Source organism: Rhea americana, unplaced genomic scaffold, assembly GCF_003343005.1.
Source record: "Rhea americana isolate MKP2758 unplaced genomic scaffold, rheAme1 scaffold_11, whole genome shotgun sequence".
NCBI classification, from domain to species: Eukaryota; Metazoa; Chordata; class Aves; order Rheiformes; family Rheidae; genus Rhea; species Rhea americana.
Genome location: NW_028185150.1, coordinates 4199446 through 4224465, shown reverse-complemented (window position 1 = coordinate 4224465; position 25020 = coordinate 4199446). Strand labels below are relative to the sequence as shown.

The window sequence follows — 25020 nt, the reverse complement described above, 5'->3', positions numbered from 1 at the left end:
AACAAGGCAAACACAAGGCCCGAGGCATTTGTAAAGGCAGTCTGAGATATCATAATCTCTGAATGGTGTGACTTGAACGAGCCTTTTGCTAAGCCTCCTGGTCCTGTTCCAGCAAAGTACTTAGAGATACCTTTTATTTTAAGGGGAAGCCGAGGCTCAGATTGTGGCCTTGTTAAAGTTGGTGGCAAAACTTCAGTGGAATTAGCATTTTATCAATATAGAAAAGTTTAAAGGACATGTGCTACAGATGAAAAGAAGTTTGATCTCAAGCATTTTCGTGCTTTTTGTAAGTTTGGAAGAGCAGGGATGTTCCTGAGGACTGTGAGTCCATCATTTAATTTGTATTTAGCTTGGAGCTTTTCTTGGACCCTAAACGTTTTCCTACTGTGTGAAGAGTAGGTATGTTGAGGCAACAGGAAGTTGAGATTGAGTATTTTACAGGAGTTTTATGAAGTTTTAGATAATTTCCGTATTTAATTGAACGTGCACAGTAGTTCCATGTGTAAAGCAGAGACAGATACAGTCACTATAGAAGCTCATAGTAGATTCATAGAGGATATGTGGTTCAGGATATACATTTGTCTGACGTATAGATAAAAGAAGGACAGTGCATTAATTAAAGTTAGTCCTCTCATGAAATACGAGAGCAATGGTAACACTTCTGAGTTCCTTATGGAAGAATCTGTTAATAGGGCTCTAATTAAGGCTGGACAAGTTATTTATTTTTCTTGGTCTGGCAGATAAGGCAAAAGAAATCTTTTGGTGTGAGATTTGAATGAAGTAATTTTTACTTTTTTATTTCTAGACCATATACAAATAATTAGGGCAATATTAAGCGGATATCCTGTGTAATGTAGATATCCCACATTATGCAGTCRGATGCTGTATTCCATATGATGAGCATTTAGGACGTGACTTCTCCCATACTTTTGCAACAACTGTCTGACTTGCTAAATGCCAGATAGCACAGTGAGCATGTGCAGATAAATCACATATATATACTGGGTATGTCAGACATACCCAGAAGGGTATGCACGGAAGGACTTTTTTGCAGCCTGTGCTGTGAATGTCACATGCTGGACTTGCTAAGCATGGCCGGGACTGTCCCAGGCCACAGTGATTAAAATCTGGCGAGTCCTGCAAGCTGTGTTAGCTCAGCTAGGTACGCTCCTGCCTGCAATGGAGAGCCCGCTTCTTCCAGGGAGTGATTCAGAAGACCAAAATTAGATTTCCCTAGTGAATTACCTGATGGAGGCATTGTCCCCACTCTTGTTGCTGACAATGCGAGAAACCTCAGGGACTTTGTGTGTGGAGATGAGTGGGAAAAGCAGGGATTCCCTGCTAGYGAGCAGCATCGTGCCAGGGAGCGAGATGCTCGTGTGGTCCCAAACAAAACATTTCGGCAGAGTATGCTGGGGGCCACTTTGCTTGAATCAGAGCATGGGTATGAACCAAGGTCCTACATGTCAGCATCTTAACTACTGTCCTGTATGGCGTACAGATGTGTTTGCCTTGATTCTTCCTGTCAGAGTTATCTCACTTGGCGTGGAGTATTTAAATATGCTTTTGGGTCAGAGAGCAGGACTGTCTGTTTAGCTAAGTGACTGTGATGCTTATTTGTGTAGTGAGACAACTGGGTCATGTTCCTGCTCCATTGGATGTACAATTACAGCAAAAATGAGAACAGTGTGAACGGGTAAGGCTGAGAGTGACCACCACAGATTACTTCATAGGAGGGTACCTTTTGGGAGACTGGGATCACATTGCTTTAGGAAGAGGAAAAAATTGAACTGGCACTCCTGGATAACAGTGGAACATTATTCCCAGCATTTCTCCCAAATTTTTCCAATTGCTCCAATTCTGCCACTAGACACAGACATATCTTTTTCTTTTTTCTTTTTTTTCCYTTTTTTATGATGAACCTATGTACTGATTATGGGTCCAGTTCAGGGAGGTGAAATTACTTCTTTTGCACAGGAAGGTGAATAATCTATTGCTTATTCATTTCCTATTCTCCCTTCCAGTCTTGCCCCTTCCTAACTTTTAAAGACTGATTTTGGAATACAATATGCATGCAGTGATCCTCTCATTATAAACATATATATACTGAACTGTCGTACTAGCAGCAGTTATATTGACTCATATGTGACTACCTACATAGTGTACTTAAGCACACGCTGAAGTGTGTTCAAGTTTAGGGTGATAGCGATATAAACATCTTTTAGATACTAGAAATACTACATGCATTTATATATGTATACAAAAGGCAAACATTTCCAGGTCAGGTTCAAAAGATTTAATGAATGTTTTGAATTGGCACAAACCCACATGTGGCGTAGACACCAAAGCAGAATAATGAAAAGGTTACCTTGAAGTAGTTTTGCTTTTCACAATTGGGACCTGAAGTGGAAGGCTTAAGAGAGAGCAGCCGTATCTTGGTGGATACCTGGCTCCTCCTGAGAGCTGGGGGAAGCGCCGAGAGGTGTGTAACTCAAGAGAAATSCTGGAAGGTGTGCGTGAGTGTGAAGTAGTTGTGAAAACTGTAATGAAAAATRGGCTGGAGGATGACAAAAATTTCGCTCTGTTCATAAGCAATAGCAGAGACAAGCTGTAAATATAGATGATGAAAACCRTGAAACTAATGGGAGGTAAGGAGAAGATAATCTTTTGCAGAAATAATGAAAAAAAATGAAGACCATTGTAGAAAAAAGATGTCAGCTTGTGAAAGAGGTGTATGTGGGGTGAGAACATAGTTTGAAGACAGAATGGTAGAGAAAATGGTCAAAGAATTGGCCAAGTACAAGAACATGGAAAGTTGCAGGGCAATGTGGGTGGCGTGGCACTCGACATGTGCCTTAGAAACACTCTGGGTACTGACAAACGTGCAGAAAGTGTAATAACACATCACTATGCTAAAATACACAGCACACATGAGAAACTGCTTGTAGTAGGTAAAGAATAGGATTCCTCAAGTGAAAAGGAAAGGCTGCTTTTTAGCAATAATAATGGAAGAAGCTATAAATTGAAAATATTGGGAAATTAAAATAAGTCGAATTGGCATGTACAGGACAGAGAATGGAATGGAAATAGGGAACTATACACAGCGTGTAAATGTGAAAGAGTAAAGATTGCCTCTGAAATGCTTTAACAGAGAGGCAATTTTACTGTGGTTGAAATGCTTCCTGAAAAATTTATCAGTTAAATATAATTGCTAAAATAGGTGTTGACATACAAAAGATGATGACATGTTTTGAGCCGAAGGATGAGGTAAATATCAAGAGGATCAGTGTCACAGAAATTTGTAAAGACAACTTACAGCCCCTTTAGAATGTTTTAGTAACATAATGTGAAGAAGTATTTGTGTGTCTTCCATTAAAAGACATGATTTGGCTTGAAGAAGATGCAGATCTGTGGTCAGGGCTACACAAAGTGTTTCACATGCCTTGAGAAAGAGGCTAGAAAATGAATTGTGAACCATGGCAGCAGATGGTATCATTTGAAGAATAGAAAAACATCTACAAATTGGGTTCTCTATTTAATAATTGCAGAGAAAAAAGAATGGAGATTATGACCATATGTAGACTCTCAAGACTTAAATAAAAACAGAAGAAAGAACATTTTTGCTGGCTTATGAAAAGGAGAATGTTGTTTGAGATGTCAGGAGTCAAATTATTCAGCAAATTTAATGCATTAACAGGATATAGATGGATTTTCCTGGATAGATGACTTCAAGCTTTGCAGTTTCACTCCATCATTTGTAAGCACTACCTTTTGAACTGTGTTTGGCTGGAGGTGTAGTGCATGCAGTGAATTAGCCAATGGAAAGTGTAGCAGGTATGGACATATGTCTGGATCCAGGGAATATCAGAAAAGCCGGAACAGAGTATTTGACATTCCAAGAACCAGTAATTTTAAACTGCATAAAGCCAAATGTTAATGTTAGACAGTGGAAATAATATACCTGGGAGGAAGACTGACCTCAGAAGGAATTTCTTCGGTTAAATCAAAGAGTCAGGGAATACTGAACGTGTCAAAACTTGAAGATAGGAAGAGAACTTAAAATGTTGAARGGCATACTGAATTATGTCAGCAAGTGCTTATCTAACTCTGAAGGTTGCACAGGTCACTTAAGACATCCTTCCACAAAGTGCCTGCCTGAGCAGAGGTGCCAGGAAGAAAAGAATTCAAACATTTTGACATCAGCCAAGATGCTTCAGTGTTTTTATCCACTGAAAGACCTAGAAAGATCAATCTAAAGGAGGTTTAGGTGCAAGCTAACTGCACTACTGTGGCACTAATGTTTTGCCAGTGTCATTTGCATCAAGGCCAGAGACAGCTACAGGAGAGGTCTGTGCAAGTGCTGAGACAGAGGAAGATTGTGTTACAAGTCTTTGAAAAATCACTGCACTAAGTGATTCTGTAGGAGAAAAAATTGTCACATATATTTTTGTTAACATCTATTTGTGCCTTCAAGTTGTCTTTTCTTCCTTGCAAGCCAAATTTCAAGGTAAAAGTGTTTGTTTACTCTTATGTCCACTCTCTGTCAAGGACTAATAGCTAGCCACATGCACTGCTTTCCTTCTGTATATTTATTTAATATGTCCTTCTTTTAGTGGATATAGATTAGAAAAGAGTATGGGAATTTAAGTCTTTTCTTGCCAGTCTGCAGAGGTGATTTCATATGCAGTGCATGAAATGCATTTGTGGACAATTGAAGTATAAGACCAGTGGTTAAGATACAACTTTAGAAATAAATGTTCTTGATAGATTTAATAATTCTGATTTGATTTGATAATTCTTTTGGATTGTTTTCAAGTAATATCAACAGTCCTGCCAACAGTCCTCTGGAGAAATCTTAAAAATTTGTATCTTGGTGAAGTGTCAAACTTACGGACTTCATGAAGCTCGGGGGAGAGAACAGGTCTCTGAATGGAGATTGTAATGTAGGAAACAGGTAAATAAGCTTTGCCTTTGTTTTGAGAAAAGTGCTTCTAAAGGTGAAATTTACCAGAGGCATGAATCCCAAATCCGGAGAGCTGTGTGAAATATCGTGAGTGTTWGCTTGATTTGGTAGTCCGCTATTTGAAAAAAAAAAACAAAATAAATACCTTGAAGCCAAAGAAGAGACAAAGTAAGCCCTGGGGCACATTATGTTTCATTTTCCCTGCCTCTAAATATAGTAACTCTTTTCTTAAACTCTGCATTGCAGTCATATTCATTTATTTTTACTTTTGCTTTAATGTTTGCATGCTGAAAAGAGTGAACTAAGGTTGGCTGGCAGACCRTGGGCTTTCCATTTTCCAGGGAGTTGCAGTCTTTAGCAAGAGTGTGGATTTGCTCTTGCTGTGCCAAAGCAAGCTTGGGATTGCCACGAAATTCCAGTGTTCTGCTACATTAAGGTGGTGGGTTGGTGCTGTTGGTTTAGGATATCAGCTTTGGAGAAGCAATTCCCAATGGCAGTTGCATATTACTAATTGGATACTGATAACTGGATAGTCACAGTATCTTGGCACGGAGCAGAATGTCTGAGTCCTGCTGTCTACTGGCAGTTGAAACGGCAACAGATCATGATTAGGGAATACTTTTAACTATCTCTAGTGTGTGACCTTGTCCATGAGATACTTAGTTCCAGATAGCTCCGAACAGTGCGTTATCTCAGTGTGGGATATGTGTAGTGAAGAATATATTCAAAAAATGTGTGTGTCTGTGGCTGCRAAGAAACATCCCCGCGTTAATTCTGTCTGCCCTAGAGCTGCTCTACTGGCACATGGAAAGATACCTCCTGTAACCCTATGATTAAATCCCCTAAATGGGAGGCAAAAACCCTAAAGAATGCCAGTGATAGTGGCAATCAGTTTTACATTGTTTATGAAGGACAAAATGATTCGCAGTTTAAAAAAAAAAAAAAAAAAAGGACTTGCCGTGACTTTGTCAGGAGATGCTGGGCAGCCAATAAGTCAGGCACCTTCTTATACAATTGCTCAGTTCTGGGTAGGTCCACAGTGGACTTACTGGAGACTCTGGCTCTTTTCTGAGCTATGGGTATTCTTCTAGTGGTAGAAGTTTTGTTTCTTGAGATTGGCCTTGTGAAATCTGGTACTGGTGATGCTAGATGAAGACAGTAAAATAAAATAAAACAAATTGGAATAGGACTGAGCCTGTTTATCTATCCTCTCTCTCTCTTTCTCTCTCTCTCTAAAGAACTAGCCTGTATATAAAGAACTTGCTGCTAGTGTAGATAGATTATGCTCATTAGCCTGCTGTTGGATATTTTACAGATACTCTGTCTTAGGGGGAACTTGGTCCTATATATATAAAGATGTCTTGCTTAAGTGAAGGTTACATCATTGGTCCCCTCATCTGCCTGGAACCTGGCATTCCTGATATGCAATGTTGTGTAGCTCTGTGCTTCACTTTCAAACTATGTGAGTTCACATCCCTTGAGCTTTATTTTAAGCTTGGTTTCGGTGGGACTGCAAATGAAACCCGTTTGAGTCTGCCAACTTTCATCAAGTATTGTGTCAAGCCTACAGGTTTTGCAAGATTTTGATGCATAACCATAAATCAGCCCAGGTGTGCTGAAAATTTCCATACCTTTTGATGAACTTGGACTGACATTTCAGTTTGTTAGAAAATACAGCACAAGGGGACTTTGCAGTTTTTAAACGGTGAATGTTAATGTTACATTCAGCTCTCACAGTAGTGTAGACTAAGGACATACATGACCTGTCATTAAATGGTAATTCATGTACTGACAGTTCAGWGTCTGGAGTGTGCTGCCTTTTCCCCTAAAGACCTGGTGAAAAAATAACTCTGAGTAAAATGTTTTCCCAAAGTTAAGAAACATTTCACCAGAGAATGTTTATTAATTTTCAAAACTTTTTCCTAAGATGCATGAACCAGGGCTAAACATATAATTGATTTTTTTTTGGAGTGTTAAGAGAATATGTTTCCTATAAAGGGAGTTTTCTGGCAACAGAAATACTTTTGGAGCTGCATTACAGTGTTATGTGCTTGCATCTATGTTGTTAAGACTAGTGTGTGGCTGGTTTCGCAGCATGTCCCAGCTCCAAATGGAGTAGTATTCCTTAATGTACATTAATCTAGAGAAAACAGAGTAAATCAAATAAGCTGGGGAGACCTATTTATGCTGGCCAAATGTTTTCATTTCAAGAAAAAGAATATGGACATGCCAGATTTGAAAGTCAGAGTGAAATCTTTTTTTGAGCTATTTGAGCACTGTTTTAAAGTGCAGAACCTGCTTTCTCTTCATGCGCTCATAATTCAGCAGTTGTTTCTGACTTAATCCAGTCCCTTACATGTGTAATGAGCAGAAGTATAAACCACCCTGTTAAAAAGAAGTTATTTGGAAAAGTTAAGTCTTTTACCAAAGCATTTTAAAATACTCTTTCCAGAATGTTACRGAAGTGGTAAAATACGAGTATGTGGCATTATTTAATAGTTAAATTGTTGAAGTGTGCTGAGATGTGTGTGTTATTGTAGGTTGCAATATGTAGTTGGTAGGTGTATGGTTTTGAATGCCTTTATCAGAATTAATCAGTAATTTACAATGGGGAGATGAAATTAGTGATCTGAAACCAAATACTGTTTACTAATGACTCACTGAAGGAGACACAGAATGCTATAGTGCAGTCAAGTGAATAGTTTTGTAGATGGGTGGGAGCTTGATTCGGAGGCAGCAACTGGCATCTGTGAGATGATATGTGTGATCAGGTTGGATATTATCTTGCTAGATTTCGGTGGTGTTACACTTTGCTGTGGTGTGTGGTGCGACCTTCCAGGCTCCTCAGGTGACTTCAGCCAGCCATGAGTCAGGATGTTTTCTTCTTTGCTACAATAAAAAGCGTTCAATTAAAGAACAGGGTTGGTATTCTTAAGGGCAGGCAGACAAATTACATTTCTGAACGTCGCCCACTGCAAGTTGGAGCTTTTAGAGTATTAATGTTTGATGATAAGTAACATCAAGGTAGAGTAGTTTTGAGGAAGGTAAAAATAGTCTGCAGTTAGAGAAGAGGTTTTATTTGAAACCTCCCTCTGAATTAAACAGCAGAACAACTTCATCCTAAAGTGTACAGCAGTAGTCATCGCACTTCTCTGTTTCTCACTGCTATGCAATAGTTGCAAAAACTTAACCTTAAAAAGACCTGGTAAGCRAATAAGGATGCATAAGAGGACCCACTTGTGGTAGATTATGTATGTCCACTCTTTCTGTGGGAATTTCCCACTGTATGAAATTTGCTTTACTGTCCAGCCCTGTGCAAAAGGGGTAGTGTACAAACATTATGCATAGTAGTTACTATTTTAAGTTGATTGTAGTTGCACTTAGCCAGAATTTCTTTGGGGTCCCTACAGCTATGGGAAGTTCATGGTTTCTTTTGGTTCCTATAGAGTCACAAATCATTCCACAGAAAGAGCCTATCACCAGCATGGAATAAAAACTCCTCCTTTTTAAGGGTGCAGTAAGAGAAAGGCAGGTTAGAAAAGATTGTGAATTTATGTTGCTTCTTCATCCCAAATTTTGTCCCTTTGTCTTATTCTGTAATGAATCAATAGCACTGACTGCTGTGGGCTGTGTTCGTACTCAGTCTAGTGTAAATTGTGGTAGCTTTGTTGACTTTGGTAGATCCAATCTGATGTACGCTGGTGAGGTTTACCAGAATGTAAATGTACAGAATGTAAATACATTTTTATGTTTCTACACGGCACTATAAGTTATGTAGCTTCTGGTAATGGGAGATTGTTGTTAAATGCTTTTATGATTAAAATTGCAATGTCAGATATGGATGTGTCATAAATGTGTTTCATTAAGTGATGGGGCTGGATTATGGTAGTGCATGTCAGCTCTGTTGATGACTTTTAACCTTCAGCTAGTACAAATCAGTTGCTCAGTTTCTTCCGCTCTTCTGCTTTTATGATTACCTTCTTCCTCTCTGTTCCTCTGTCCATTTCCTTGGTTCCTATTCTTCTGCATTTTCCACTCTCTTTTTGGTCTCACCAAGGTGTTCTTTGGTTGAACACTGAGGAAAGAGCAAGGAAGATATCTTTGATACTTCTTGCATAACTTTATTTCAGCATGATAGGGTCCAAGTGGTAGTTAAGGTGAAACTTAATTCTTCAGGATAGAGTCAAAGGCAGTAAGGTTATCTACCTGCAGAGCTCTCAAATGGAAGGGTTGATAGTCTTTTAACAGACTACTTCATAGTTTTTTCTTGGCAAAATAAATAAATAAACCAATGAACAACAACAACAAAAAGGATTTATAAGCCCCAAGGGATTGAATCACACTGATTAAAAAAACCCAAGGCAGGGTAGAAATTCTGTAGGAAATTATTACCCTATACACCATGCTAATGTTTTCCTAAGAAGCCCTGAAGAACAGTCACTGTCATATAATGCTGTGATAATGTGTTTTGTCTAATGTCACATGTTATCTTTTTACTCTGCCATTCTTTCTCTCAAGGGAMAATGAGTCTCATTAGGAGAAACTTTCTGCTTTTCCTGGCACTTGGCAGGACCGTACCCCAAGTCAGCTTTGCAGCTTGGAGGGGAGCCCAGCCCAGTTCATGGGATTCTCGAGCTTCTCTTGGGCTGTAGGCACACAAAGGAGTTCTCTAAACATCCATTTAAGTAGATTTGTTGCCTTTGGAAAAGTGATACGCCTTCTTCCTCTCTAATTCATCAGAGTTCCATTTAAATACATGAAACACTTAAAATGAAAACGAGTTTTATTCTAGTGAAACAAAGACTTCTTCTGTTTAGGGAAACTTACTGCGCTGTGACTTTGATTCATTCTGAGTTTTTATAAAAATACAGGTGAATCTCAGTTTAAGTTTTATCTGTGACTGGATTACTGTTTTGAAATGCGTGGACTCTTTGGCAAGCTGATTTCTGACATCAGCTTACTTTTTTGCTCAGAAAGTCAGTCAATTACTGTTTCCTCTGATTCTTCCTTCCTAGAGAGCATGCTTTGTACTGTGAAACTTTTTACTGGCTGCAGAAGAGATAACAGGTTCTCTAGCATCCCAGGTTGTATTATCTGTACAACCTTCTAATTTCTGATCTGAGGGATGTCTTTGGTCATTCATAGATCTTGCATGACAATAATACAGACAACTAGCTAGCATTCCTGCATCTTCTCAATATTTAGCCTATGGCAGGTGTTCATGGTGTGTGAGAGGACTCATAGTCTCTATTTCCATTTGTGTATGTAATATAATGAAGTGTAGCATCCCTTTCTTCCCTTCTCCTATTGCTTCAAAAAAAAGCTGCATCTACTTTGGGACAGGGAAAAAATCAGCCTAATGAGAGATTAAATTAAGAACATGAGGGAAATGAGGCCAAAGCAGCCCCCAAAACTCAGCTGTTCTTTCTCCAGCCCCATCCTGAAAAGTTCCATTKAAATGATGGAGGGGGACTTGAAGGGGTAGTTTTGCTCTGCAAATGCTCTAGCTAGGTTTCAGTGTTCATAGTAGTAGGTCAGCAGCCACTGTGAGCTTTCAGACTTTACTGCTGATCACTGAACAGTCAATGCATGGAAGCAGCACTTTCATACGTTGTTTTCTGTCTTGTATTTTCAACAGCTACATTGCGAACCAACGGAAATTAGAAAGTATCAATGACAATGAAGTTGGATTTTATGTTGGACTTAAAAATCTGTGAGTATATGGGATAATTATTTYGTAGTATTAATATTCCTTTGTTCTCCTGCAGAAGCAGATAAAGACTTCGTCAGAGAGTAGGCCTAGCYGTGTGTGTTATAGAAGATAGTTGAGAGACTTACAGTTCAGTTTAGTTGAGACTTCATATGCATTCTTATTTTAATCATTATTATTATTATAATTCCATTATATTTTAAATGAGCAATGCTAACAGCTTTACGTATTTTCACAGGACTGTGGTGGATTCAGGTTTACGGTTTGTGTCTCGTCAGGCATTTGTGAAAAATGTCAACCTACAATACATGTGAGTAAACATTGTTTCTGTCTTTTAAGTGAAAACTGCCCAAACGTTGTTAAATCCCTTCTCTGTCTTCCTGTTTTCTTAATATAATGTGTTTTAACGATGCAGACTTGGAATGGCCTCTTGTCGTTAGTGGACTTGAAATAAGACATGTGAGAAGAATATGGCAGATCATAAGAACATAATGTGAGATGGCAAGGACGTAATGTGAGATGAAGGACAGCTCTAACAGTGGTCTGTGTCTGTTTCTCCTTTCGTAAGGAGTATATCTTCTAACTGAGTCAGTTGGTGCTGAGACTATGATGTCCATACTTGTGCGTCACATGCACTGACATGAGTTTGATGTTGCACTAGCTGTAGCCTGGCTCAATGGAATGAGCAAGTTTTAGTAGCTAGAGTGCATGTCTGGAGCACATCTTCTAGTGATGTTTCAGCAGTCTATATGCCCTGAGATTGTGCTGCAATGAGGTCTTGTAAGTGAGGATAATTATCAGATTTGCCTTGGAAGCTCACTCCCGATCTGAATTAAAGTGCTATCATAGATGCACTCAATAGCAAAATGTAAGAATGAGGTAACTTTCCTACCCACCTACAATTTGTAGTTCATGAACTTCAGGAGACAGAATTGTTGTGTGTGCAGCTTCTTGACTATGTTTTTCTAGATTGATTGCACTTAAGATTTAATAAAAGTTGAATGGACCAGAGTTCTTCATAAAAGTAGAGAAAAATGATCAGCTGAGTATCCCTGAAGGACTGGAGTGGCTTTCAGTGGGACAGGCACTCTTGATGGTAACATGGAAAATTGTTGTTCCAGTTCTACAAAATGCTCAGATCATATGTGAGGCTTAACTCCTCACAGGCACCCTATTTTAGCCAAGTTTTCAACCATCTTTATTAGATATGTTTACCACTCACTTAACCCATTGCTTTTGTTAAAGTCTTAGTGAGATCAAGGAGACGTAAGCCCAAGCCTCAGGCTTTATAAAATGCGTAAATGCTTTATTGTAATATGGAAGCATTGCTGAATTGGGCTTCAGGCTGATTACTTTGTTAATAAAATGGAATCCCTTTCTGCACATGTTTTCCAAGGAATAGAAATTAATTTATGTGAAGAAGTGGACATGAATATTTGAATTTGCCTACATGGTAATTGCTGTCCTTAATATGGAGCAAACACTGGAGGAATATGAACCAGATCTTGCCAACCTTTGAGGGTTACATATTACTTCATACAGTCATTAATAAAGTAAATTGCTTTTACTATAATCAATTGGAGAATATGGGAAGTATCTTCTAGAGCGTGTTTGTGTGTCCGTCTATGTGACAACTGGTCATTGAATTATGATGATACAAAGGAAATTCTATCAAGACAAGTGCATACGCACTCCCTATGGAAATGCGCAGTGAAAAAATATTGGCTATGTGGCACAACTGCAGAGAAAGATTTAGTAACTATAGTGGGAGAGAATCTCAGCGTGATGCAGCAGAACAAAGCAAATTCAGTCTGGGATCAAGAGGAATTTTATGTTACAGTTCCATTACCTTAACTACTGGGAAGGCATCTATTGGAACACTGTGTACAGATTAGGACACTGAATCTACCCATGTAGAAAGATCTAACATAGAAGAGCAGCAGAACTATAAGGAGTTTGTAAAGAAGAAGGCTGAGTTACTTCAGTCTAATAAAGAGAAGACTGAGACTGTAAAGGAATATGCGTCTGCAGATTTTTAAAGGGAGACCAGTTATGAAGAGGAGAACCAGTTTTCTTCGTGACCCAAAGATAGAATGAGAAATAATCAGTTAAACTTTCAGCAAGGAAGATAGATACTTGGAACACCTTACTAGCTGTATGGACAGGCAGACACTGCAAAAAGTAATCTGAGAGAGTTGGTGGGATTTTCTTCATAAGTGTTTTTGCCCAGTTTCTTAAGGAAATGAGGCTTGTGCTTATCCAAAGTGTGTCCCCAGTGGTTGTTTCTGACAAAAACTGAGGTAGATGAAGAGATTTTGTAAAAATTGGCAATTCAGCAGAACAGAGAGACCCTATAAATGTTTCCACTTAGAGGGAAAATACCATTGTGAGCTTATGTCCTTTGGGCACTGGAGAATCTGTGTGGACATGATGTCTTTAAACTACCTCAGCCATGAGAAAGGTTTGCGTTATAGCTCACAGTCAAACGTGGAGCACACATCTGTTGGTAAGCAGGCTTTATTAGTTCCTGAGTTTGTGAAACTGCCCATTAGAAACAAATTGGGCTGATTGACCACTGCCAGCTTGATGTATATGCAATCCTGACTCAGAAGAGGAGACTATCAGAGGGATCTGGTACTACGTTTTTTTTTTTTTTTTTTTGATGGGGAATTAGTAGTGTCAGCAGATGCAGGATAAGATGAGATGAGATTGAAAATAAAAAGCATCAGTAGCCGCCTGGTCTATGTACATGTGACAAAGCAGTTAGCATAGAGACATTTTTTGCCTTGGCTGATGTGTTATCCCTGAAAAAAATGTGTTTGTTTGTTTTCTCTGGAAAGTCTTGATGCATACTAAAATGTTTCTGAAAGCCCCGGTGAATCAGTGCTTGTTGTCATCAGCAATAAAACTCCTGTTGACTGCATTGGGAATGAAATGCAGCCCCTGTTGCGGTTGGGACAGAGAAAACTATTAAAAGTTGAAATAATTTCGTTTTGCCCCAGTGACCTCTGAGTACAGGTTTTTGAGACCTGTGCTTTGAGAAGTCTTATATTTTATTTTAAAGCAACAGTTTGTCATTGTTTCAAAAAGAAAATGTAAACTCCACTTCTCTGAAGACTGATGCAGCTGTATGAGCTTTTATTTTACTAGTGATACTATTGCAGTTTTCTCACATGAAAAGTCTTTTAAATGTGGTTAAGAAGCTTTATTATGGGAATATAGCATTTATTATCTGAATTATAAAAGAATATGAGATTATAAGGTATTTATTAACACACAATTCCTGTAGCCTTTTCTTTGTCATTACTTTATTTTCTTCACCAAATTTCTGTAGCCCAAGTGTGTTTTGAGTTGATGTATGATGACAAGAGTTGAGAAATAATATAAGCAACAGAAAGAGAAATGCCCTGATAGGTATCACTTAAATGTAATTAATAGTCTTGCTCATCTAATTCTGGTATTCTCATTGACCTTTGACTCAAATTAGTCAACAGTCACGTTTAACAAGCTATTAAACAGTCCTAGTTTAGTACTGTTATAATTTATAAGCTYGTCTACTGCTAACAATAATTTTAACAGGTCTGCTTAATACACATGTGTGGTATTCTGTCAATACATTTAAACACAGAAATAAATTTCACAGCAAGTGTGTATTTCCCAAAACATTAAAAAATAGCCATTGTCGTGTGTCAGGCTGTATATAAATGCGTTGCTGAATCATAGAGTTGAATACACTGTGTACTTACAGCTCTGAGTGTTAGAATGTGTTTGTATCTCCTGGGCTAATCACATTAAAAGCAGCCAAATTTAACCATTTGAGACCCAGATTTTTCCCTCGCGTGTGTACAGGCAGCACAGGGCTAGCTCCAGCTGTAGGCTGTGATGTTGCAATGTGAATGTGAATGCTTAGGTGGCTTCTCTGGCCACGCTTGCACTCCTCACGTTGCCACAGCTATGCTCTTAGTGATGCTAGCTTGAAGTGGGCTTGATACTCATGTGTAGAATACAGTCCTACTTTTGACTGCATTCTGGTCCTATCTTTTGGTATAGTACTGGAGCCAGACTCTGTACTCCAGACATTTTAAAAAGGCTTTGGAGCCCCACATAGATGTTCTTTGGGCTCCTCACCACAATCTGTGTGTGTGTGTGTGTGTGTGTGTGTGTGTGTGTGTATAATAGAATCATGGAGCTGATTTATATTCTTTTTCCATGGAAGTGTAAGTGTGGTCCTTACCTACTCCTTACTAAGCCTGTTAGTGCTTTTTTCCACTTAACACGGATTAAAGAGAGCAAAGCAGGCATCTCTATAATCAATATAAAGTGCTCAGCTTATGAAAAATATATATAAGAGTAAATTTACTGACAAAATATAGTTTGAGATGATGAATCTATGACAATGGTCTGAAAAATTTCAGTTGAATTACTTGTCAACTTGAAAAACCTTAAGGCTGTGAACTACAAGGAAGAAAAGGCTACAGTCCTAAAGTAGTAAATACATCAACCCATGACCAAGAATAGAGGCAAAGAATATTTTTTGTTATTTTTTTTACTGCTTTTTACTTCCTTTGTCTAGCACRTGTCCGACACAACCGGTAAAAGTCTGAAAACACAATTAAACCTATGGAATTACTTTTGTTTTTCAAAACCAGATTTATTAAATGTAAAATAATATTTCTTTATTCTTTTTATAGTTTCACTTAAATTAATAGTCCCTGTTCTTCACTGGCTCATATAGTCATTTATACCTGCATGAAGTGTTCAGAAAAATACCATACCCACTGACTTTTGGGGCAGTTAAGTCTGATTGTGTATAAATTAAACAAGTGAAGGCTATTTTTATACCTAGGGGATTGCAGTAATTCTCCAAAAGGAATGAGTGRTCTGAGGCTAAATGACAAGAAGATACAGTTATGGCAACACATAACTGTTTCACAGTCCACTGTCCAGTAAGGTTAGTAGCTCTGATTTAAGCAGCTCCCCTCCTCGGGGATTGTGGGATGAGTTAGATAACCATGAATAAGCTGAGCAGGGAAACATAACCAGCTACATAGAAATTCCTGAGAAAAATGGGGCTTCAGACCTGCCCATTGGATAGACAGGTTACCAACAGCAAACCCTCTCTCAGAGTGAATCTTTTCTTAAGAAAAAGAGAAATATCATCTTCTCATGTGATGTCTGGGGTCTTGCTTGAGGTGTTTGAGGCCCATTTTCTGATCTGTATTTGGATATTGCATCATTTAGAAATTGGGATGAGATGTTTCAAACCTGCTGGATTTGACCTGGTCTAGAATCAGAGCTTGATTCTGGGCCTTCTCTGTTAGGGTGGCCAAGAGCATAACACTAAATGAAAAAGCTTTGGCTGGGCAGATCCTTCTGAATAAACCATTGTCTGAAGGTTAGGAGTGCTCCAGGTATGGAAGAGGAGGTCCTCTGTTGTGTGGACACCAAGCACCAAGTCTTGTCCTCTTTTGACTGGGAATATGCTTCCTTCCACTAAATCAGTGAGTGGTAGGGGCACCTAGCTGCAAGAAAGGCCCACTGTAGGTCTGATTGTCTTTGGGGCCAGCTGGGATTTTGTCACTGTGTGGGGAAGAGAAGCAGGTACCTGCCTTGTTTGAGATTACCACAGAGGCATGCATGTGAGGCTCWGCAGTGTCACAGCTGCAGAGTTTTTTCTGCATGACTAGTGAGAATTTCCTGAGGAGGGGTGAGATTTCATATCTTAGTGTTGCCTGGCTGCTGGAAAAAAGAACCCAGCTCCATATGAATGTTTAAATTCTTTCTTTCAACCTCCTAGCCTATGGGGAAAAGATTATAGGTACTTAATATACTGACTGTTTTTTAACTTAGTCACAACTTCTGTCCTACATGCAAGTTTTGATATATCTAGTCAGAGTCCACATGAGATGTTTCTACCTGTGTCTACCATAGGGCAGCTCAGCTGACCTGACAAATGAAACAGTAGTTTGCACGTTTTGTTCTCACACATTAGGATCAGTCAGCTTGCAAACTTCAGGCCTTTGTTTGCTAGAAGGAATCAACAAAGAACTATAGTAAATAAAAATCTCATAAAATTCCATTTTGAATGTTTATAAATGATCCTACTTGTGTCCTTGTAATTTCTCTGAAAATTATCTTGTACTCGGAGATCARGGGCTGAAAGTTTGGAGAGTAAACACTGTGTTCTTTAATCAGGAGATTAAAAAAAAGATTTAATCTTTTGTGTAAATGCAATGTAACTTTAACTATGGAGCCCCTATGGTACCTCTATAATACCGTGTAAAACTCATGGTATTTTGGCTCACATTGTTGATTTGCACTGTGTTACTGGCAGTTTTACAGTTTGCTACTCTTGCTATCTTTAATTTATGGACTGATAAGACTATAGAAGAACAGCATTAGCTTGATTTGGGGTGGAGAAAAATATTTTGTAAGCCTGGGAGGGGGTGCCTTTCTGGTTCAGATGAGCATTCTTTTTGCTCTGGATAATGGGGGAGGACATTTCACTTAATTACCACTGGAAATCGTTAGTGCTTAATTGACATAAAAAAGCCCAATACAGGCATTTTACAGTTTTCCTTTTGATCTTTCATGTGGGTGCATATTGCACATGCAGTTTGAAAAGAATAACTAAAAGGCTGTGATGTGGATATGTACTAGCATGTGAGAAGGACTTACGTGAGTACAGAGTTTGGTGCAGCATCAAAGGAAGGGATACACCCATTTCACTTATGAATAAATTGAGCATGTAATTAACACCTGGACTTTATAGAATACTTTTGAAATACAATTAAATCTGCTGCTTTCCTGCAATGAACACAAATGCTAAAAGTGAAAATATTGATCCTTTCTGAGTTTGATTTTGAAGAATGTACGTGCTGGATTCAAATCCTTGATAGCCTTCAAACAGTAAAAAGAGACTCTTCCRTACCACTGAAGTGAAAGCTTTTGAAAGTTGGTTTGGGTTTTTTGTTTCTCTAAAAAAAGACACAAACTGCATTTTGAGTGTAAGAAGCAGCAATCCTAATTAATAAAATTTATCTGTTTCCCCTTAGCAACTTATCCAGAAACAAGCTCTCAAGTTTGTCCAAGAAGCCTTTTCGCCATCTGGGTTTGTCTGATCTGTAAGTTACCATTTCTTAAAATAATGTTTATTTGTGGCCTGAAATGGAAGAACAAGACTATGAGTTTGTTCTGTTGAAGTTAGATGTCCATCAAAGATTAGGAATGAAATTCTGATCCAAAGAAGGCAGCAAAGATTTTGTCGGGGACCTAAGTACACAGAGATTTTCATTCCAGGCCTTCAGGAAAGATCAAATGTATTTTAACACAAATTTATAGGTCGAAGTATCTAGCTACTTCCCTCCAGCTTTAAAATATGTTTTTATAACATTATTTCACATAAAACTACTGATGTTTATATTAAATATTTGAGTTAGTAAAAATACAGCCATCTACAGATCTTCACATCAAGTCTTTGTCTCGTATTCTTATATTGGCTTCATAACTGCTATGCTTGTGGTAGCCTGTGGAATAATATTTTTGTTTTCTCAAATTCTTTGAGTTGCTTTCTGCTGTATATAATCATTTGGTAATGAAGCATGTGTAAACAAACACTTATTGAGCGTTTCAATATTGCATTTGTATTCTATGCTCTTTCAAACATAATTTATTTATTGGTATACATTCCAGAGTTATGTAATCTGGGGGTTAAAAACAAGGGAGAAGAGGATGTAGCATGTCTGTGTAGCAGATACTGTTGTATTTATTTGGAGGATGCATAGAAAAGGTAGAGTATGTGAATGACTTGCCAATGAAGGGGATATTGGCACAAATAATAATGAAGGCAGACATTGTATTTTGCATAAGGTTCTGAATATTAGTCCTTTACCCTGACTTCTCTTAGAAGAATTTTTAAGGCCTGGAGCAGTGTTTGTGTGGTAAAAATGTAGGAGAAATTGTCTTCTTGTGCCATCTTTACTAATAGGGAGAGCCCAAAGGAGCTTCAAGATGGGGGCAGAGGGAGGCTGCATTCCCGGAGCGCAGAGCAGGATCAGGGCAGCCCAGGAGGGCACCTGGCAGTCCCAGACTGCTGCTGCATGTTCTTCCTTTAGCGTGTGAGAAATGAAGTGAACATGTCATGGAGCTGCAGAAAGGGGCTTTAGMTATATATTGTTGATAATTAAGTTGGTATAATCACTTTCTTTACAGCCAGGGGAACATTGTTCACTGGAATTTTGTTTCCTAATTTGACAATCACTGCACACGGATGGAAAGGCTAGCTAGGGTCAGAGCATTCCTATTGCTSTAGACCTGCGTAGGTCTGTGGCTTCTGAAGTACCAGCTTCTTCATATTTGTAATGTAATACTTAGTCTGTGCCAAAAAGCTAGTGTGTACTTGGCAGTAAGTTCTATGCTATCATCTCAAAAAAAAAAAAAAAAAAAAAGGATTATAGGACTTAGACTAGAGCACAGTGTGAATTCTTTGGGTTTTTCCTAAAGTTTCAAAGCAGCTAATGGGGAAATGAGGTCATCTTAGCCCCCCTGGGCTGCAGACATGTAAGAGTGGATATGCTCTAGCTTAAGAGGTATGTTAAAAAGGAAGTGATTGCAATTTTAAAAGCATTTCTTCTCTTAGTTGTGTTGTTGCTTGCTTGGAATTAGTCTGCTGCCTTTAACAGATTTATTCCAAAGTGCAGGTCTTGAACCTCTCCATCTCTGGGGAGCAGTTTCTTTTAGGTTGTGGTTGAAGTGGGTGCTTATAAAAATTTGAAGGAGAATGTGCAAGTCAAATTTGCACATATGTGTTCACTGAGATGATATATGGTGTAAGAAATTATCAGTCTTTCAGAAGAATTTGGTTTGCTCCTGGCCARAAAGAAAGACAGAAAGAAGGATTTGGGACAGAGAACGACAGAATCAAGCRTTGTACGTATTTTACAGAAATCATAGGAATGAATTTTGACGGAGTAGGGAAATTGTGCTTATTGAYTGAGCATCTGGCTGATGCAAAGTAGGAGAGAGTATGTTTGTGTTGTTAATACAACAGGCATTCAGTGTCATGGGAGTAGAAGCAGAAGAAGTGGATAGTGGGAGTGACCCRGACATGGGAAAAGGGACCTTACGAGGATTAAACCAATTAGCATTTGAGGCATAGAGGCGATGTGTTACAGGGGCCAACCTGAGAAGGAGATAGGATACAAAATTGAGATGGGATATTGTGGGTTTGGGAAAGAGCGGGAGAGTAGGGATAAAGTTAGGCAAACAAACGTCTCAATAAAATGAAATAACAAAAGTGGGAAGTGTGAGAAAGAAAGTTGAGGGGAAAGGTGGAGCCTGAAGGGTGGAAAAGCAGGGATAAAGCCAGTGTCAGTGACAATAAAACTATTATTTTCTTGATAAGTGGTAATATGCAGATGGAAAATCAGGAAAAGAAAGGAAGGGAGAATATAGAAGGTGAAATCCGAGAGGAGAATGAAGCCATAAATAGCTTCTGAGGAGCTTACTGTAAATCAAGTAAGTGTTCAGTTGGCAGCTCACTTTAAATCAAAACGTAAATGAATGAGAAGTTCAGGATAGGGTGAGGTAGGAGGTGTTCTCTGCATACAGTAGAGAAGGAGTTACCACTTCGAAAGGCATCCTTTTTCAGAACCAAGTGTAGGTACAGTTGTAAAATTATGGCAAACAAGATAAAAACATATAATTTCCTTCTACTAAGTCAGATTCTTGCTTTCATGAAAGTATGTGCAGAGGGCTATCATGACTGTATCCAGCATCCCGTCTACAATGTGCCTGGCTCCTGATGGGTTTGATACAAATTAAAACTGTGGAAGGAAAAAGGATTGCTCAGCCACTTGCCAAATGAGATTTCTCTTTTAAAGAGAAGTTACATAATACAACAGAAACTGGAAAGTAAAACTTGCTGTTTGGAAAATGCATTTGTTGTAGCTTTTGATCCACCAGATCCTGATGTTCATATTCTCTTACACAAGCAGTTCTTTTCCATGCAGTAGTGGTGTGACAGTCCAGCAGATGACTTCCGTGAATATAAATTACTCCTTAAGAGAGCTGTGTGAATGATTGCTGCACCTTTGTACTCTCAAAGAATTAGGGAGCTTTTGGGGCAGCAGATTACATCTCTGAGAAGCTGAATTTTCCCCAATTATTTGCACAGTCCAAATCCTCAGGAGTCAGCCTCCAACATTTATGAAAACAGAATTTGTGAGCAACTTGAATTTAGTTTCTGTACATCAAAAGACACGTATGAAATTTTGCTAAGAATAATTGCCCTTCTTATAATGAGATGTCTCAAGCAGTCACTCACTCAGGCTTTATTGGACTTCGTTTATGTTTTAAAAGAAAAAATGAGATACTAGTCATTTCTTAGGTAGATATTGGGATGTTTCTGTTCCTGCTTCATTTGAGCTGTATTTATTTACTTTTATTTGTAGATGTATTAAATTTTAAAACTAGAATTGGGTAAGTTTGCTAACCTGTGATTTAAATTCCATACARCATAATATGCATCTAAATTGTACCACACATTTCTGTTTCAGGGCCATTCTTTAAGTCATTGTCTCTTATTTAGGGGTTTTATTGTGAGATTTTCCAGAGTGACATAGATGATTAATCTTTAAGGTTATGTAAAATCCTTTTTTATGATTGGAGTGTATTAGAGTTTGCTTGTAATAAATGTCTGTTTGGCTCTGTAAAGAATTTACCACCTAACAGCAGTAAACCTTTTCTGGAATGGTCCTTCTAAGGTAGTCTAGCATAGAGTCTAGCATAGAGAAGAGGAAATTCTGATCTCTGTTTGACTGCTGTGAAACAAAATGAGTTTTAGTGGAAAGCCCAGTTCACCAGGTGCTCCTGCTTTACGCCAGTGAATTGGACTTAGGAGCCCAGCCTGCTCTGTGGTCTGTGTGATCTGTGGTGGACTGGAGTCTTAACTGGGGTAACCAGGGCTTCATTCTTCACARCGAATCTGTATCTGCTCATGGCTTGCTCTGGGCTGAGGTCTCTAATTTTCTACGTACTTTTTTAACTAAAGARTTCAACTTTTAGTCTCACCCATTTGAGTACTTTGAAGGTTTGGCCTCCCTCCCTGTTTTTTTCTATGTCATGATGCATGCTTCATTCTAAAAAAAAAAAAATCTGTTTTTTACTGTAGGATATTGGTGGATAATCCATTCAAGTGTTCCTGTGAAATTATGTGGATCAAGAAATTTCAAGAGACCAAGTTTTACACAGAAACTCAGGATTTATATTGCATAGATGACAACAACAAGAGGACAGCTTTGCTGGATATGAAGGTCCCAAACTGCGGTAATACTCTTTTAACATAAAGTTATTACTAAGTTATTGTGAGAGAGGAAGAGTAAACATGCTTTTCTACTAGCAACCTATCAAGATGGTAACAGCGCTGCTACGGAAAAAGGTTTCAGGGGAGATATTATTCATTCATTGATCTTTCATGCCACATRGAATAAATAATTTCAGGAGCTTCATACAACACTTTTTTTTCTTGAACCTTTAAAATTTACTGTTACAGAAGTGCAAGAAAACAGAACATCAATTATAGATAACACGAAATAATTTTGTAAAATATAGGTGCCTTTCTTAACTGAAACAGTAGTCCTTCTGAACTAAACAGACACAAAATTTTATCTCCTTGAATTTTTTGTTTTCATTTATCTAAGCTTAATGAAATTTTTTCCTTCAAAAATACAAACTCTACTGCTAAGAGCGTGGAAACAAAATTCAGAAAAGCTGTGCCTACAGAGTTAGCAAATAACACTCTGTTTTTCACACAAATTGAGTCCACTTATGTGCGAAAGAGCAATAGCTAGTGGAGGTCTGTAGGGTTTTGCAGTAGCAGTGCATGGGTTTCGAGATGGTGGAGAAGTGATGTAACAGCAGGCCAGCCGGTGGATGGCTGGTGGAAGGCAGCAGTGGAAGAGATTTCTCTTTTGAGGCCCAAATGCAGAGCCTGGGCATTTCAGCTATGATGTGAAGGCCACTGACGCCCAGAGCCTTGGTGCTCGCCACCACACAGACAAGAAGCAAGGAGCAGGGTTTTCTCACGGAGGAATGATTTGCATTGGGAAAGCTGTATGCGAAGGTGCATGGCAAGAAGAACAAACAAGTTCTGCCTTTCTTCTTTCCACCATCTCACCTTGAGCAGCCTGAATCAGTCTCTCTGCAGCTGACTGGCTGTTGTGGCTGCTCTGGCTGAAGGGACTAGAAGGCAGATTCATCTGTGCTGTGTAGAAGGGTCTCCTGGCAGGTTGAGATCAATTGGCACAAAACAGAGGAATGCCAGAGTAATCTCTTGAGATGGCATTGTCTACTCTGCCTAGAAACTACCAGGTAGCGAGGTTTTTCCTGTGAAAATTCTTGGCATTAAATACGCAGACTTAAACCTGTAACATTATTTCTTTCTCCTGAATCCTTGAGTGTCTGCAGCACTAGAAGGCTTGTTTCTGGCCTCTGATGCTTGTAGGTGCATGTATGTACAAATGTACACAACTCACAGGCAAATCTCAGCTAATATCGSTGGCATGAGAAGGAAAGGTGGCACTTCCAACTCAGTGAGGAGGAGGACAGGGCCCTTGGCTGTGAGCATATGCGACTGGAGTACCAGTATGTGGAATTTACATATGGGAAACAAGGCTTTTGTTGAAGAACCCTATGAATAGCAGCTGCAGATTTTTCCCACATTTGGTTTAATGCTAATTTACAGGATCCAAATATAACTAGACTTCATGTCTTCATGTACATTTGTGTTTCTCTCTCTCTCTCTCCTCTTTCTCTCTTTGCTAGTGAATTTTTCTCCTTAATTTACCTTTTTGGGAAAGAATCAATACAAAACATAGTTTTTTAATTAGAAGAGGTACATGATGACACAGACATTTCTTAGAGACAGAATAAGGGGTCATTGGTGAAAACAAATGATAATCTTGATGAGTATGGCTTGTGTTCTGGAAGATACCTGAGAGATCCATTGCAGAGCTGTTGTTTTTAGCATCTCTGGTAGATACGTTTCTCTGTTTAAAAGCACAAGACTTAATTTTCAGAAAACCCACTGGATTTCTAGCGTTTCTAGCACAGTTTGAGAGGCTAGTAAGTATACCTGAATAGAAGAATTCAGCTTTTGCAGTCATCACATTTTTTCTCTGAAGTTCATGTCCTTTTTAGCTGCTTCCAGTGTTAAGAGGTTCGAGGTATGCAAGGTTTTGTGAATTTTGTTAATGAAACATTTCTAACTTTCTCTGCTGAGGAAATAGTTTGTCCCATCTCTCTGGTTTGTTAAATGTTTTGATTTAGGAACTGAGCAAACAAACATGCTCATTTTTTCTTGCAGGTGTTATTAATTATTTCGTAGTATTATAGTAAGTGGCCTAAACAGTATGTGGTAAAAATCTTGGTAATAGGACACCTCGCTACTGTGTGCTGTTAATAAATCTCTTGCTGAGAAGTTGGAAGAGGCCACTGTAGATTCTTTGTCGTAAGACTCTGGTTTGTAGATAATTGATGTCAGAATTAGCAAGATTCTGTGGTACTTATTGTTCATATGGTGGAAATATTCATTAATCTGATGATTAAAGGCTAGCTGCAGTCTTAATGCCAGCAACTTTGGAATTTCTTTTCCTGAGGCTTAAAAGTAGGTACGTTCAATCAGTAAAAGATCCTTTTCAATTACAATTTTAAAAGTGTCAATTGTTACGCTGTTTGCAGCATTATTTTTTCAACCACATTTGAAATGTATTTGTGTATGATGAAAATTGTTGGGTTTTTTTTTTCAGTTTTAATGTTACACTTAGTTACCATGTCAAAGGTTTTAAAGTGCATCTGCCACTGCAGTATGAGAAGAGCCTTCTGTGCAGAGAACTGATGCTTAGTTTCACAATTTTTCCTGGTTGTCCGCAGAACGTGCTGTAGGCTATCTGGACCTTCTTCTCTTTCGTTTCTGGCTGGCAAATAGCATTAGAAAATCTAGAAAGAGAAGTAAATACTTTGTTCTCATTTCTCCTTCTGTAAGTGACAGCTGGAATTGCCCCTGGCGTGTTAAGTTACTGGAAATGAGGATGCTCTGTGCATGGGTAAGGTCGCTTGTCTGGCAGAGTTCACCTGGAGCTCATTGTATCCTGCAGAGGCAGGGTCAGATTTTCAGGAAGTTGGGACTGCTTATTAAATTGCCCCTTCTGGTAAGGATTTGATCACTCAGCTCTTATTGTTGAATTCATTGGAATTGAAAGTGTCTTTTTATTTTGGTATATTTGGGAGTGGTCTGGCTTCTACAGTTGTCTGTGCAGTCCTGCGTGGATGTTTCAGTAACACAGTTTTG

General features: G+C 38.6%; 1 protein-coding gene across 2 annotated transcripts in view; it reads left to right on the top strand.

Moving 5' to 3' along the window:
• Positions 1 to 25020, top strand: part of NTRK2 (neurotrophic receptor tyrosine kinase 2) — a 200038-nt gene that overhangs the window by 5910 nt on the left and 169108 nt on the right. For both annotated transcript variants that reach the window (XM_085313165.1, XM_085313173.1), the window contains exons 2-5: positions 10602 to 10676; positions 10912 to 10983; positions 17729 to 17797; positions 21844 to 21998. In XM_085313165.1, the coding sequence (XP_085169291.1) occupies positions 10602 to 10676; positions 10912 to 10983; positions 17729 to 17797; positions 21844 to 21998 (371 nt within the window). The remainder of the gene's footprint in view (positions 1 to 10601; positions 10677 to 10911; positions 10984 to 17728; positions 17798 to 21843; positions 21999 to 25020) is intronic.